At 43.4% G+C, this 17776-nt stretch overlaps 1 protein-coding gene across 1 annotated transcript in view; it reads right to left on the bottom strand.

Annotated features, from left to right (window-relative positions):
- LOC147717809 (uncharacterized) overlaps positions 1–17776 on the bottom strand; it is a 299575-nt gene that overhangs the window by 160778 nt on the left and 121021 nt on the right. The window contains exon 7 of the mRNA XM_086924596.1: positions 11910–12037. Coding sequence (XP_086780722.1) covers positions 11910–12037 — 128 coding nt within the window. The remainder of the gene's footprint in view (positions 1–11909; positions 12038–17776) is intronic.

The following is a 17776-nucleotide window of genomic DNA, read 5'->3' as shown; positions in this document are numbered from 1 at the left end:
GTGGCCTGTATTTTTAAAGTTAATGTCTTGCTGCAATCCTAACCACATGGATTGCAAACAACTCATGGGCCCCTTTATAGATAGCAATTCCACATCAGGATATATCTATACTACTATTATAAAGGAAGAACTTTGAGGCTTTGAGGCGGGTAAACTCTGGAACCACAGCGCCAATCCACACACCCGATACATCGTTGGAATCCTCAGGGTGTGCAGATGGACATAGGCTATATAAATTTGAAAAATACGTTATATTTGAAAATTTACATTTAAAAAAAAGTAGTCCCCTCAAAGTAGCGCCGTCCGCGACCTGCGTGCTGACGTCGCCCAGGAGCGCGAGGAGGAGCGGCGGACATGGCGTGAGTGAGGAGCACTAACGAGCGGCACACAGGCGGTGAGCAGCAGCAGACCGGTGGAGCTGCGAGGAGCACTGAACTGAGGAGCGGCGGCTGAGCGGCGGACATGGCGCGGGGGAGGAGCACTGACGAGCGGCACACAGGCGGTGAGCAGCAGCGGAGCGGCGGAGCGGCGAGAAGCACTGAACTGAGGAGCGGCGGTTGAGGTAAGGCTCCAGGGGACAATGTCAGGGCAGGCGGGGGACCCTCTGCCATAATTGTGCTCAAGCTCCCGACTCCCGCCGGCCGCTCCATACTCTGTGAACTCCTACTCTTATCCCTGCAACCTCTGCTCATCCTCGCCTCCCTGCAAACAGAGTGCCAGAGCCCCACTTACCCAGAAAGCTCCCCAGTGCCTCAGGCGCTGCTGCTGGCCACCACTGCAACACTGGGCCTCTGGCATAATTGTGTGAGGTAAGCCTCCGGAGGACAATGTCAGGGCAGGCGGGGGTCGGGGCAGCCGGGGGACGGGGTGGACGGGGTCCCAGGCTGATGGCCAATGTCGGGGCAGGCGGGGGTCGGGGAAGCCTGATTGCTCCCGGACAAGGTCGGAACGAGCTGCTAGTCCCTAATAAAATGCAACAGACAGTTAAGAATTTTGGGGCACATGCATCATTGAAAATTGCATTTACAAAGGGTGCGAATCGCAAAATTCGCCTTTTTACGAATGCAATTTCATCCTTTGGGATGCATCATAATTATTGTACTTTTCGCAATTTAAGAAATCCCAAAATTGCGATTACTTAAACTGCAATTGCATTTAAGGAATCTCAAATTGAGAATCCTTAAATGGAATGCATCAAACTAAAAAAAATAGCGATTTCGCTAATAGGGGGAGCAAATTACCATGAAGTTGACCTTCATGGTAATTTGCAAAAACTTTGAAAAATGCACTAAAGTGCATTTTTCAAAGTTCCATTTTACACACACACATGCCCTTTGGGCATGTGTGTGTTCAAGATATACTAATAGGCAGATTTCAGGGGTGCAGCAGGGTGTCCTTTTGACACCCTGGCACCCTTGAAATTGCATTCTCAATTTGCGATTCTCTAAATGAGAATCACAAATTGGGAATGTCTTCCCATTCATTCTTATGGGCCTCTAGGCCCATAGTAATGAATGGGGAGGTATTCCTTAATTGCAATTCGCAATTTGCGAGTCGCAAGTAAGGAATTTTAAGAAGTCACTATTTTTTTTAGAGATTTCTTCATGCATAGCCTTTTGCAATTCCTTATTAGCGAATCCTTATTTTTCGCTAATAAGGAATCGCAAATGGCATTCTTGATGCATGTGGGCCCACATGTCTTCAAGAGGTTTAGTTCATGCATGGCATACATACAATTGTGATTTTATGGTATACATTCTTTATTCACCCTACATCAATCTAGAGCCAGAATAGACTATATTTTTTGTCAAAATATTTTGGGATCTTTAGTTAATGCTGAAATAGACGCTGTTCTTATCTCTGATAATGCCTCAGTTATTATAGTTTTAGATTTTGTTCATGGTGGCCGACAGTGAAGCAGATGGTGATTCAATTACTTGTGACAACATTTTTTTAATGTATTTAAACGTTTTTGTAATAAGTTCCCCAGTATTAAATACTAATATTCACTATCAGTCTTGTGGTGGTCAAAATAAGTCTCTACTGCAGTGTTTCTTAACCTTTTGACTTCTCTGGGTCCCGCCCCCACTTAATCTTTCCTGAAACCCACAGAATCATTATTGGAATCTGGGGACCCCCAATAAATCATTCCCGTAAGCCTAGGATCCCGGCCTAATCATTTTTGATGATTTGGTCAGCAAGAAAATACACAAACAATGCAGGAAAAAGCATTCAGCAAACAAATACACTCATGAAATATTCACAAACAAATATAAAAAAATATATATTATTTTGATGGGAAGATTAGAGTGTTGCTTAATTTAATTGATGCCACTCATCGTCCATACTAAATCTATATTCTGTTTGATGCACTTGCACTGCTCCCACAAATCAATCTGAGGATATTAACGTAATTTTCAGCCTCTAATTTGATAATCCTTCACACTTTCAGAGCATTAAAATATGTTCATTTTTACAACTTTTATTTCTTATAATATTTGCATTTTATTAAACTTTTAATATTTCTTTTCTATTTCAGTCGTGGACTCCCTGAGGAGGCTTAGCGGACCCCCAGGGCTCCCCTGATCACAGTTGAAAAACCACTGCTCTACTGAATCATCCTCTTTGTTAAAACTAATTAACACATTAGAACATGAGTACTTTTCATTTGCCCAAACAACACTGTAGCCTGTTTAACTGAAGTAAAACTGGAATTTATTAAAAAATCAATAGTTGGTGTCTGTGGTACCCTACAAAGGTTAATGCTAAATATTATGGTGGTCACAATCAATCGAGCAAAATGTTAGCCAATTATTTAAAAATTAAAAAAGAAGAGTCCAAAATAATGTAATCCTATATGGCAATTGTTATAAACACTACAAAGGTTCCGAGACCCTTGGCTGCTACACAGATATAATCAACTATATTCACCTGAGATGTCTTCATCTACTATCAAATTAGATTATTTTTTTGTCTCTATACTTAAATACCCAGAACAAAAAATAAACCTGCCCACCAACCTTAGGAAAATATATTAATGCCACTGAAATGTTTGCGAGTTACAAAAATACGGGGGGGAATCCAGACATCCACCTCACCCGGGTAAAGTACAGTACAAAAAGAAATGGTCACAGTGGTAAAAAACTTAACATTAGATACAATATCACCCTTGGTAAATAAAATGTACAATTTACTCATATTTATAACATGATAGTATTCATATTCAAGAACAGCACAAATATCTGCATAGTTGTGAAGGGGTGCTCCAAAAGGGAAGGAGTGCTCAAAGATGTGCGTTGGTGAGGGTTGGCGGAAAAAGGAAGGGTGGTGTGCAATATATACATCTACAACTGATAGAAACCTATCCACCCCATTTGAAGGCTAAATATACATGAAACCCATAGTATTGTAATGACACAGCTAAACAATCACTGTTGTCTGTACGTGGTCATGAAATAAAACCATCGCCGTTTCAACTCCAAGGGATGTGGGCAGGGAATTTGAGTCCTTACATGGGGGTCTTCATCAGGACAAAGGGAGACACCCTTAAAACCACCTTGAAGATTCTGGTGGAAATACTCGAGAAAAAAGGCCCCTAAGTGCTGGAGACGAGCATCCAAATTGAACGTATGACTCTGTGTGTGTCAAAGTATCTTGTGGATTAGAACAAGCTGAATTAATTGCAAGCTCCAACTTCGACGAATATTTTAGAGCATTTTTTCTGGATTAAATTTAGTTAATCTCCGCTCTTTTGTTTAAGGTTTTGAACAAAAAGTATGTTTAACTCCTAATCTGGTTCCGGAGCTTATTACTTTTTTTTTTAACTTAGCAGGGATCCTGCAAAAGGTCTGGAAAGATCCCTTAAGGCCTGTCAGGACTGCCACCTCAATGGGTTTGGTCCCCTCACTAGAATAATAATTTTTGTGTCGGAGGCCTATATCAGTGAGAGCCCTATAGATGTAAAACTCCCCAGGGGTTGGAGCCAAAGGGCATTGGTCCTTCTGGACAATGCCAATGCCGGCCTCATTGTTGAATGATGTAGGATCATTTTAAACAAGATCAGTCCAGAGCTGGATTACCTTGCAGAGAAGGAACCCTCAGGGAATCCCAAGGGTCTCTTCTTTGGGGAGGATATGATCAAGACTCTGGGCAAGTATGTGGATATGTTCACGGCCCCAGACAAGGCCCAATCCAACATGAGGATGTCCTTTAACCGCAGAGTTTATGGTTGGGCCGGTAGAAGGGGCCTTCCTGCCTTCTATGCTTCCCAGAGGCCCTAGTTTAGACAAAGAGCCTTCAAAAGGGGCTTTCAGTCTAATGCTTCATCTTCCTTCTACCCACAAAGAAGATGAGCCTTCTGTGCAAGAGGATCCAGATAGTGTGGTCAAGGTTCAACCAGTTTTTAGAGCGAGTACAAAGATTTCTCTTGCTTCTTTCTTCCTGGGAACAGCGGGGGTCAGTCTCAAGTTTTTTCCCGGGTTTGGGAAACAATTACTCAGGACCCATGGGTTTTGGAAACAGTTTGAGGATTCAAAATAGAATTTCTAGAGGTTCGCCATCAGAATGTTTCCCCTAGAAATCAGTAGTTACCTTTAGACCAGCGGAAAGTGATAGAAGAAGTGAATTCTGTGCACAATAGTAGAAGTACCCTTAGACTTTAAGGTTTTTGTAAGGACACTCTGCCTTGTGGAAAAAAGGACAAGGGGTGGAGATCCATAATAAATCTAAGGTACCTAAACACGTATCTTGTTTACATACACTTTAAAATGGAGAGAATCTACTTTCTGAGAAATATTTGGTTAGAGAAGGACTGGCTGGTAAAGTTGGATCTGAAAGACACCTACTTTGCCATCTCTATTGCCCAGGAGGGCCAATGCTATCTTCAGTTTACCTGGCAAGGCCATCTCTGTCACGTCCAAGCACTTCCCTTCGGGCTTTCTTCAGCACCTTGGTGTTTTACGAAAGTAATGAGAGCGGTGGCTTCCTACCTCTCCCCTAGAGAGAGGATAGTACGTATAATTTTGTCCCAATGTCAGACTCAGAATTTGAGAGATCTGAATATGGGGATAACTCTTCTGGAGAGGTTAGGTTTCATAATAAACGGGGAGAAGTTTTTTTTCTATCCCCCTCCAGATCCATAGACCTCTTAGACTTCACTATATATACAGTGAAGGTGGTTCTTCTTTACTCTTGAAAAAGATTACCAATATTCGGAAAGAGATAAGGTACATGTTGAAACTAGATTCCATAACTTTGAGAGAGCTTGCCAGATTTCTGGGCCTCTTCCCTTCTTCCAGTGAGGCTATCTTTCCTGGCTCATTACACTCTTGTGCTTTACAGAGAGTGAACAGCAAAACACACAAGATGATGGATGGAACGTAGCACAATGGCAAAACATTCACCCCCAGTCACAGATCTGGGTTTAATCCATCGTTATTTTGCTCACCAAGCCACTCCAGTTCATACATGGCCATATGCAAATCAGTCTGACCCAGTGCCTCATGGAAACAGTCCAGCCCGAACTACCAAGCAATCTCTTTCCTGGACCAGAATCAAGCATCCTAGGACCGGTTTCTGGCTATCAGCCATCTTCAGCCAGGATAGCTTGACTCCAGTGGCGTAGTGAGCACGGGGCACACGTCTGGGCATACCCTTCCCACATAGTGTGAACAGCAAAACACACAGGATGATGGACGGAATGTAGCACAATGGCAAAACATTCACCCCCAGTCACAGATCTGGGTTTAAGCCATCGTTATTTTGATCATCAAGCCACCCCAGTTCAGACATGGCCATGTGCAAATCAGTCTGACCCTGTGCTTCATGGGAACAGTCCAGCCGGAATGCCAAGCCATGTCTTCCCTGGACGGGAATCAAGCATCCTAGGACCGGTTTCTGGCTATCAGCCATCTTCAGCCAGGATAGCTTGACTTCAGTGGTGTAGTGAGCACGGGACCCACGTCTGGGCATACCCTTCCCGCATAGGGTGAACAACAAAACACACAAGATGATGGACGTAATGTAGCACAATGGCAAATCATTCACCCCAGTCACAGATCTGGCTTGGCAGTGCGGTCTGTACTGTTCCCATGAGGCACAGGGTCAAGACTGATTTGTATATGGCCATGTCTGAACTGGAGTGGCATGGTGAGCAAAATAACGATGGATTAAACGCAGATCTGTGACTGGGGGTGAATGTTTTTCCATTGTGCAACATTCCGTCCATCATCTTGTGTGTTTTACAGAGAGTGAAGGCAAAGGTTCTGCAAGACTATTTGTGGTATTGAGACAGGGTACACCCAGATCAGGAGGCCATATTAGAGTTGAATTGGTGGCTGGAGAATCTGGATGCCTAGAATGGCTAGGCGATCTTTGGCTGTTCTCCGGAATTTATTCTGGAGTTGGACACCAGTTTTCACGGCTGGGGTGTTCGACTAGGTACACAAGACATAGGGGGCATCTGGTCTTACTCAGAAAGGTCTCATAACATAAATTATCTGGAGTTGACCGCAGGTCTTTGCTCTCTTATGCGCTTCAAACACCATTTGCAGGGCAGAGCCATTCAGTTGAAAATTGACAATGTTTCTGCTGTGGCATACATAAAAAAAATTGGGGTGTACCAGACCCTCTTTCCTTTTGAGATTGAGCTGACATCTTCTTTGAGGAGTCAGGTACTTTTCAATGGGTTGCAACTGGAAATGTGCTTTCAAGTCATTGATACATTACATGCACAATCATAGTTTGGGGGGATGCCCTAAACACACCTGTTCCAAACTGCAATTCAGTAGTCGTTTTTAAAACCATTTTGTGATTCAGTAACCCTTTATTAAATTGCAAAATGGGGTTCATACTTATCAAACGAACCCTAAACTTTTGAGGGTCTGCAACTGGAAAATGGCTTAGAAGATCTGCCCATTATTCACAAATTGGGAACCCTGGTCTGTGATAACGTGCTCTGCCAATCCATGCAGATGAAGATGGGTTTTTCTGGAAGATATATGTCAGTTTTATAGTGGTTGGACATTTTTTAACAGGAAAAAATGTCATAACTTGTAGAAATAGTCCACGGCTATTAGCAACACAGTATATAGAAAATGTTCTGGACACTTCTATGATTAGGTTAATCAATATCAAGGATCATACTTGCTGTTCAGCCTTTGGGTTTATCATGGGAAGCCCTGGCTTTATCTGTTGAGTAATATTTGTCTTTGGATCATCTCTACAAGGTTTGTTTTCACACCCATGGACAACAAGAGTGAACTTATTTCAATGCACCAGTGTTGAATGTGAAAACCATGTTATTGTAGCCCCACAGAACCTCACTCAATACATAAACAGTGGTAATCCAAATGATCGCTCACTAATGATTTACACACTCAAGATCACTAGAAATGGAGTATGTATTTCAACATATTTTGTTTTAAATAGTTATTTTAAAATGCCGGGATCTAGTGCAAATAATATTGGTTACATCACAGAAGATAATAAAAAGCAGCTAAGCTTTTCAATACCAATAAAAACTGGAAAATGGTAACATCACAATGTATATCCCTTGCATCCTCACTGTGCTATGTCTAAGCGCTTTGTAAGTTCTAGAGCACAAATAAATAATAAACCTAAGTTTCTGAGGCAGTGCTTATACCTGGTCAACAGGGTTTACTGTCAGTTCGGAATAGCATGTCAGCTATTTCGAGCACAAGGCCAAGATCTTGGAGATTACGTTTGTGTGATAACACAATCCTGACTTTAGTTCATAAAGGCAGAATGATATGCTTTGCAGAGCCTCAGAGTCTTTCTGGAGGCTTCTGCAGTCAAGATGGAATGTGGTGCCGTGCTCTTCTGGATCTGCAATCTGCGGCTGTGACCTGGGTGAAGTTTGTCTCCTGACCAGTGGTCAAGTGGCAGTCCATTTATATTGTATCTTATCGAAGATGGAATTTGCAATGTCACCTTAGGAATATTTGGTATAACCAATGAGCATCAAGATGCTCAAACTACCCTGTTTTGACTGTTGTTCTTTGTTTGAGCTTGAAATTGAGATAGCAGGGCAATTGTTCCAGACTGATTTCGCATTGGGTGTTTTGTTGATATCTATAGCTAAATGATTTGATATTTTCACAGTTTTTGGAAAGATAAACACAGATGATATTTGTGTCAAAGGCAGACATGTTGATTTTGCAGAAATATAGAAAATCGAGCCTTGATCTAGTTAAAATGGAATCAGGTGCTATAGTCTTTCCGTCATTATGACATGCAGCAGCTGAGCTAAAGGTAAACAAGAAGGATAAGGTAGCTAAAATGGAGACTGTAGCTAAAATGCAAACTGTCCTGTACGAATTTAAGAATCTAAAACTAATAGAAAGAAGCCGAAAAGCAAGTAGTTAAAATAGATAAAAATGAATGAATTATGATGGGGAATAGCCATAAAATCTATGCCATTCCAGGAACAATTTCTAAAGTAAATAGTGACTAAATTATCTCTGAATACATTTTTGATGGATCTTGCTTATCACATATATTCATTATACATTTATAGAATAAAAGTACATGCCAGAAACAAGCATTTGATGAAATAGCAATTCATCACTTGTTACATATTCAATACAATGTCTTCAAACCGAAATGAAAAAGGGCTCTCTGCGCTGAAGACATGATCCTTACAACAGAACAAAAGTGGCCCACCAATTGATATAGTAGCAGGAGCGGCCCGTGCAGGTAAGAGCTGTTGGTCAGGGTGGTGAGGGACTTGACAGATGATGACGAGGGAAATTACATAAATAATACATTTTCCCTTTTCGTCATCTGTTGTGTGCTCCGCCCTACCACACCACCGCTATTACCTGCACGGGGCGCTCCTGTATAGTAGTTATGATTTTTTTTCACTTTTGGCTACCATAAGTAGCAACTAACTCCTTGATGTTCCCTGCCAAAGATGTCCTGATATAGGGGAATTAGTTCACCATTGTAAAACTTGCTCTGGGAGTTCTTCCTCAGTAAGGAACAGAGACAGGGCTTGTTTATAAAATAATAAAGTATTATTTCTCTTTGTTAAAAAAGACAAAACTGAGTCTGATGAAGGTGTATTAGAGGCCAGAATACTTGGAGCCTCAATCTTTAGCTCTGCCTTCTTCACCGCTTGGGACAGAGCATCTGCCTTGCGATGTTAATCACATGGTCTATAGATAAGCTGCTACTTGTAGCTGAAAAGCACAAAAAGAACAAGCATGTCTTATGTTGATACATTTCAGGGAGGATAGTGCGGCAAATACTTATAGTCACTTCACACTCTAATCTTATGAGAAGCCCCTTCTAAATAATGCCTCCGGTATCTAAAGGCTTCTGCGATGGGAACAACTTCTTGGTCACAGACATTATGATTACAATTCATACAAATAAAGCATTTTTTGACTTGACTTGACTTGATTACAATTCTGAACTGGATAATATACTTGACTTGCATGCCATGGGATGCAGAGCTTCTGTTTTGGGGTCCCTTTGTGGTAACACTGCTATGACGAGGCTTCAGGTTCAACAATAAATGGAAGTTTTACATTGGATTGTGTTTAGATGGGTGCAGACATGAAGGCTGCCTTTAACTTGTGAAAGGCCAATTCTTGCTTTTCACCTAATTAAGTGGTTGGCTGTTCATGGTAAGTTAAAAAAGTGGTTCATTGATTATTGAGAATACTTGTATGAATTGATTATAGAAGTTTCCAAATTCTACAAATCTTAGGCTCTTAACGTTCAATGGCCTGGACCATTGAAGGATGGCTTTCGCCTTCTGGGCATCTATTCCCATTTCCTCTTCATAGATCTAAAATCCAAGGCATGCTATTGCTGTAACTTTAAACATACACTTGCCTGCTTTACATAGAGGTAATATTGTCTTAATGTTCTTGGACTTGAACTGGAAGACGTATGAGAATTGATGCTGGAAGATGTATGAGAATTTCATAATGTAGTCTTCCAAGATCACCTGGAACATATTCAACAGGTCTTGAAAGACATAGTTCACAAAATGATGGCATGCAGCTCAAGCATAAGTTAGTATGAAGGTCAGGATCAAATATGCATCATGCCCTTATTGTGAATTGAACTCTGCCTTCCACTTATCTCCTTCTCGGGAACCCCACCAAATTTTCTACCCCTCTTAAATCCCACAATTCCACAGTTTCTAACTTCTGCCCATAGGTAGCGAAGGATATCAAGAATGTAACCAGACTGCTTCCTCTCTCGCGCTGCCTTTTTCCTACCCAGAGTCCTGACCCGATAACCTGATAGCACCAGACAGTAGAGTTATCATCTCTGAAATAGATGGAGGCCAGCAAGAACTGACTGATCAAACAACAGCCAGTGGTTTAAATGCAGGCAAATACAGTAGTTAGTTTGTTAGTTAGTTTGACAAATAACATGACAGACAGCAATGTCAATTTTGGCTTTTTGAATGGAATTTAAGGGGAATCAAAAAACTGTAACCTCTGTACGTTTTCAAGCGAGGGCAGCAGACAAAATTGTACAGGACGAAATTTGAGCATTTTAGTCTAAGTTATAGGTGGCTCACAAGTCATCTACGTCTAAGCAGTGGCTGATCATGAATCTGAGAATCCTCCTCCTGAAGAGCCTTGGTCAGTCAACTGACACAGTCCTTGAGAGTTTTTGCTGAGAAAGTGTGAATGTCACATTGCCTAAGGTTGAACTCAGACAATAAATGGATAGAGCGTGGAGATCACTGGAGAGGTGTCTTCCTGGAGGGAAAGTTATAGTTCATACGTATCACAAACAGAAAGGAAAAAAGGTCGGGCAGCACCTTCCCCTATTGGAAGATGACATTGAAGTGGCCAGTGAAGAGTTTTTGTGGGCAAAGCGCCAGAGGATTCCCTAATATCTGATGTATGATGTAGAGTCCTCCCCAGCCTGGGTACCCACAAAGGACTATGCCACACACACAGCGTAGTAATTCACGTCTTTATTCTTCTGCGTGTAACTGTGAATTGAACATTCTAAACCAGCCTTCAGTTCATTCCGCTCTAACACACATGTCACAGTTCAAGGGAGTCCATCTGGAGACAAAAGGGTTCCATCATTTCTATTCGCAAGACACAACAGTGGACAGAAAACTTGACTTGTGGAGCTTTGAGAGGAGTTGAGTTCTGTGCTTCTACACCTCACTGGCAGGAGTTGGGTATCATAATGAGGTGGATATACTATATTAAATAAAATATAGCTAACGGAGTGTTAATTGAGCCTATACCAACATTGCTTTTGAATATTGGTTACCAAAGATTCCCATCCTGACAGATCATTCAAGCACATGAATCTATGAATGATCTAATGATGAAGACAAAGATTTACCCAGACTCAAAAGATGACTTGAAGTGAGAAAACCAGGATGAAACCACAGGCTTCCTCTTTACACAACTGTCATGATATCCATTATTGTATATGCAGAAAAGAGGACTACCCGGCTACCTTCATGAATTTGCTTTCTTCCTAAAATTTTAGAATTACAGAACAAACGGCAAACAGTAAGTATGTCCCAGCAAATAAATTGAATAACAGCATAAAGTAAACACGTTTACGTTCTTTTTTATATTTAATTTGAAAAAAGACATAGAACACAGCACAGTTTGTGAATATCATTCCATTTCTTGAAAAAGATATGAAAACAAGTGCTCCTCATTAATATAAAATAATAATTAAGTCTCATCTGAAAGCCTTCACCAACATCACAACATAGACACTAAACCTTTCTTTAATGTCATCCCTACATGACATCCCAACTTAGCCCCTAGACTGTATCTAACCTTTGGCACCACTGGTGTTCGTCCAAGAGTAGGGAGCTGAAAAATGCTGGCACATTAAGTGGCCCACCAAATATTTACATTGTATATTTTTCAGTGTTCACTTACTTGCCGTGGCCATCAAGAATCTTCAGCTTCTCTTCCGCCCAGGAAAATTCTACCCATGGGTTTCTCCCTACAAACATTACTATGGGGTTCACGGAGGCCCTTGCCAGCAATTGCCATCTGCCAGTGATCTAAACAATAAAAAATAATCAGAAAAGTATGCATCCAGTGACGTACAATCTTATATAACTAGTTGAGCATAGCAGGTGAAGTAATTGATATCAATGGAGGTGCCAGAAATGGACGTCTGTGTACAGGAGCTCTTCTTTGCCAATAGTCACCATGGTTCAGAGACTTTCTCAACTAGGACTAGAATAGCACAGGGCTACGCAGCCTTTGATGTGTAGTGTTAGTGGTACTCAGTACAGGACATCAGAGCCCTCCGAATATATGACGTTAAATTGCAAACAATTACAACGAATACTTTTACAACGCGATTTTTAAATCGCAACTACCATTACATTGCATGATTTTACACCGCATGCCATTACAACCCATTTTTAGAAGCTATCTTTACAATGCATTCCATTACAACACATACCATTACAATACATAATACTTTTAGGGTAACAGTAGGGTAACTGTTGGATAGTGTAGGGGTAAAAATTACTATTCCCATTCCAGTGAGTGCAACAATAGGGTAAGTGTTGGATAGTGTTGGGGTAAAAATTACTATTCCCACTCCAGGGAGTGCAAATGTAGGGTAAGTGTTGGATAGTGTAGGGGTAAAAATTACTATTCCCATGTACCCCAAAACCCATACCCACCCTAAAACAAAAAAAATCTCCATTACTTACCTTAAAATGCGTTGTAATGGTAGGCGTTGTAATGGCATACGTTGTAATGGCATGAATTATAATGGCACGCATTGTAATGTCTGCACTGTAATATCATGCGATGTAAATGCATTCGCGTTGTAAAGGTAGTGCGCTGTAATAACTGCGTTGTAATGGTTGTTTCCCGAGCCCTAGAAGTGCAGGGTTACAGAACGTGTCACATTTAGGTCCAGAGTGGCTCAGTGTACTATAAACTGGGTGCAGAATGTAATAATTCTAGAACAGGAGCAGCTCAGTGGAATGACACCTGGGAACCGAATGTAATATTTCTAGGACAGGATTAGCTCAGTGGAATGCCACGAGGGCACAGAATGTAATAACTCTAGGACCGGGTTGGCTCGTTGCAATGCTATTTGGGTACAGAATGTAATCATTCTAGGACAGGATTGGTTCAGTGGTATGACAGGTAGGTACATAATGTAATAATTCTATGACAGGATTGGCTCAGTGGAATAATGCGTGGGTACAGAATGTAATAATTGTAGGACAGAGTTGGCTCAGTGGAATGTCATGTGGGTACAGAATGTAATCATTCTAGGACAGGAGTGGCTCAGTAGAAGGGCATTTGGACACAGACTGTCTTCATTCTAGGACAGGATTTGCTCAATGGAATGCCACAAGGGTACAGAATGTAATAATTCTAGGGCCGGGTTGACTCATTGCAATGCAATGTGGGTACAGAATGTAATAACTCTAGGGCCGGGTTGGCTCATTGGAATGCCAGGTGGGTACAGAATGTAATCATTCTAGGTCAGGATTGGCTCAGTGGAATACCAGGTGGGTACAGAATGTAATTATGCTAGTACAGGATTAGCTCAATGGAATGCCACAAGGGTACAGAATGTAATAATTCTAGGGCCAGGTTGGCTCAGTGGAATGCCATGTGGGTACAGAATGTAATCATTCTAGGTCAGCATTGGCTCAGTGGAATGCCAGGTAGGTACAGAATGTAATCATTCACCACCTTTGTTTTTTCTTTGTTCGTCCTAAGTTGGCAGGGTATGCTCAGACGTGAGTCCCTTGCTCACTTTGCCACTGGAGTCAAGCAAGCCCGGCTGAAGACGGCTGTAATGCCAGAAACCGGTCCTGGGAAGCTTGATTCCGGTCCAGGGAAGACATGGCTTGGCAGTTCGGGCTGGACTGTTCCCATGAGGCACAGGGTTAGACTGATTTGCATATGGCCATGTCTGAACTGGGGTGGCGGAGTGAGCTAAAGAACGGTGATGGATTAAACCCAGATCAGTTGACTGGGGGTGAGTGTTTGTATTGTCAACGCTCCATCCATCACCACCTTTGGTTTTTCTTTGTAATCATTCTAGGTCAGAATTGCTCAGTGGATTATAACGAGGGTGCAGAATGTAATAGTTCTAGGACAGGGTTGGCTCACTGGAGTGACATGTGGGTACAGAATGTAATAGTTCGAGGACAGGGGTTGCTCAGTGGAATGCCATATGGGTTCACAGCTTGTGATTTCTAGGATGGAATCAGCTCAGTGAAACTTAGCTGCAGTTCTATTCTAGGGCTTGATGACTGGTGTTGGCACACAGCTAGCCCTCCTTTGGCTTTCAGTGCTGGACCAACTCAACCTCCTTTCTCCAGTATCTTAGATACCCTGGTTACAGTCCAGATTACCAGAATATATTTGCACAACAGAGAGTTACATTTATTAGGAGTTTAGAGAGATACATGCTTGTGAAATCTGCGAACTGATTCTCTTTTCTTCTGCTTCCAGTGATGAGGTAATTTATTGGGTTTGTGCACACCGCCTTGCTCAATTTTCTCGGTCCCCCTTCAGAATAGGGTTATGACTCCATTTCCTTCGATCCCTTTGCCTTTTAATCAGCTACAAGAGATGCACTCTTTGGGACTGTGCTCGGGGTGATCTGTTCTATAGAATCATCTAGGCTGCTATTCTGAGTTTGGTTATCTCCTTTGGAGATATTTAGGGACATAATTAACCAATATGACTGGTTTCTCCCCCAGGAGATATTGGGGATCATAAGTTAAAGTCTCTGGAATGGAGAATAACCTGCTAGATCAGATATTACCAGATTCTTTTTTGACGATTTCCCCGATTCTGGGGAGTTTAACGCAGAAGTATCCCACCTGCTTTGATTAGGTGGCAAATACCTGTGGGTGGGCGGTGATCGCTAATGAGAAGACTTACTTTTTCACGGAACCAGGAGATGCGTGGGAATTGGTTGAGCAACAAAGACATGATTCATCGGAGGAGAAACCCACAACAGGATGTGAGAAGAGCCTGGAGGACATGGGACACGCCAGCCCTCACACTCACAACGATCGAAAACAGGGACATCTGGAGCCCCATCATTGGCACAAGCATGCCGGGGAAAGGTCTTGGTTCCGCTCAGAGCGACCCACCTGCGGGATCCTGCCCGATCTGTTCTACAGAGGGATCGGATGATGCTTCTTCAGAAAGAGGATCAGACAGCTCAAGGAATAGCAGGAACTCCTATCTGCCTCTGTCTGCCAGGTGATCGACGGAGCGTTGACAATACAAACACTCACCCCCAGTCAACTGATCTGGGTTTAATCCATCACCGTTATTTAGCTCACTCCGCCACCCCAGTTCAGACATGGCCATATGCAAATCAGTCTGACCCTGTGCCTCATGGGTACAGTCCAACCCGAACTGCCAAACCATGTCTTCCCTGGACCGGAATCAAGCTTCCCAGGACCGGTTTCTGGCATTACAGCCGTCTTCAGCCCGGCTTGCTTGAATCCAGTGGCAAAGTGAGCAAGGGACTCACGTCTGAGCATACCCTGCCAACGTAGGGCGAACAAAGAAAAACTAAAGGTGGTGATGGACGGATCGTTGACAATACAAACTCTCACCCCCAGTCAACTGATCTGGGTGTAATCCATCACCGTTCTTTAGTTCACTCCGCCACCCCAGTTCAGACATGGCCATATGCAAATCCGTCTGACCCTGTGCCTCATGGGAACAGTCCAGCCCGAACTGCCAAGCCATGTCTTCCCTGGACCGGAATCAAGCTTCCCAGAACCGGTTTCTGGCACAGGGTCAAGACTGATTTGCATGTGGCCATGTCTGAACTGGGGTGGCTTGGTGAGCAAAATAACGATGGGTTAAACCCAGATCTGTGACTGGGGGTGAATGTTTTGCCATTGTGCATCATTCTGTCCATCATCCTGTGAGTTTTGCTGTTCACCCTGTGTGGGAAGGGTATGGCCAGACGTGGGTACCGTGCTCACTAAGCCACTGGAGTCAAGCTATCCTGGCTGAAGATGGCTGATAGCCAGAAACCGGTCCTAGGACGATTGATTCGGGTCCAGGGAAGACATGGCTTGGCAGTTCGGGCTCGACTGTTTCCATGAGGCACACGGTCAAGACTGATTTGCATGTGGCCATGTCTGAACTGGGGTGGCTTGGTGAGCAAAATAACAATGGGTTAAACCCAGATCTGTGACTGGGGGTGAATGTTTTGCGATTGTGCAACATTCCGTCCATCATCCTGTGTGTTTTACTGTTCACCCTATGTGGGAAGGGTATGCCCAGACGTGGGTCCTGTGCTCACTAAGCCACTGGAGTCAAGCTATCCTGGCTGAAGATGGCTGAGAGCCAGAAACCGGTCCTAGTATGCTTGATTCCGGTCCAGGGAAGACATGGCTTGGCAGTTCGGGCTGGACTGTTCCCATGAGGCACACCGTCAAGACTGATTTCCATGTGGCCATGTCTGAATTGGGTTGGTTTGGTGAGCAAAATAACGATGGGTTAAACCCAGATCTGTGACTGGGGGTGAATGTTTTGCCATTGTACAACATTACGTCCATCATCCTGTGTGTTTTGCTGTTCCCCCTATGTAGGAAGGGTATGCCCAGAGGTGGGTCCCGTGCTCACTAAGCCACTGGAGTCAAGCTATCCTGGCTGAATATGGCTGATAGCCAGAAACCGGTCCTAGGATGCTTGATTCCGGTCCAGGGAAGACATGGCTTGGCAGTTCGGGCTGGACTGTTCCCATGAGGCACACGGTCAAGACTGATTTGCATGTGGCCATGTCTGAACTGGTGTGGCTTGGTGAGCAAAATAGCACTGGGTTAAACCCAGATCTGTGACTGGGGGTGAATATTTTGCCATTGTGCAACATTCCGTCCAGCATCCTGTGTGTTTTTCTGTTCACCCTATGTGGGAAGGGTATGGCCAGATGTGGGTCCTGTGCTGACTAAGCCACTGGAGTCAAGCTATCCTGCCTGAAGACAGCTGATAACCAGAAAACGGTCCTAGGATGCTTGATTTCGGTCCAGGGAAGATATGGCTTGGCAGTTCAGGCTGGACTGTTCCCATGAGGCACACGGTCAAAACTGATTTGCATGTGGCCATGTCTGAACTGGGGTGGCTTGGTGAGCAAAATAACAATGGGTTAAACCCATATCTGTGACTGGGGTGAATGTTTTGCCATTGTGCAACATTCCGTCCATCATCCTGTGTGTTTTGCTGTTCACCCTATGTGGGAAGGATATGCCCAGATGTGGGTGCCGTGCTCACTAAGCCACTGGAGTCAAGCTATCCTGGCTTAAGATGGCTGATAGCCAGAAACCGGTCCTAGGATGCTTGATTCCGGTCCAGGGAAGACATGGCTTGGCAGTTCGGGCTGGACTGTTCCCATGAGGCACACGATCAAGACTGATTTGCATGTGGCCATGTCTGAACTGGGGTGGCTTGGTGTGCAAAATAATGATGGGTTAAACCCAGATCTGTGACTGTGGGTGAATGTTTTGCCATTGTGCAATATTCCGTCCATCATCCTGTGTGTTTTGCTCAGATGGCTGATAACATCCTCTGACTCCCTCCCCTCACATATTACTGGACTTTGGACCATTGCAGCAGTGCCACCTCTAATGATAAGGATTAGCTACTGAAAAAGAGGCACATGCTCCCTCTGACAACACTCCATGTGGTCGTCAATGTTAACTTCTGAGGTGCCTGTGATTGAGAGGATGACCGACCCTGCTTGGGCTGTTCCCGCACGAGCCCCTTGACCCCCCACGATAGCA

The sequence above is a fragment of the Lissotriton vulgaris genome, chromosome 5, assembly GCF_964263255.1.
Source record: "Lissotriton vulgaris chromosome 5, aLisVul1.2, whole genome shotgun sequence".
In the NCBI taxonomy this organism is placed as follows: Eukaryota; Metazoa; Chordata; class Amphibia; order Caudata; family Salamandridae; genus Lissotriton; species Lissotriton vulgaris.
The sequence above is the reverse complement of the archived record's forward strand: the minus strand, read 5'-3'. Positions and strand labels throughout refer to the sequence as shown.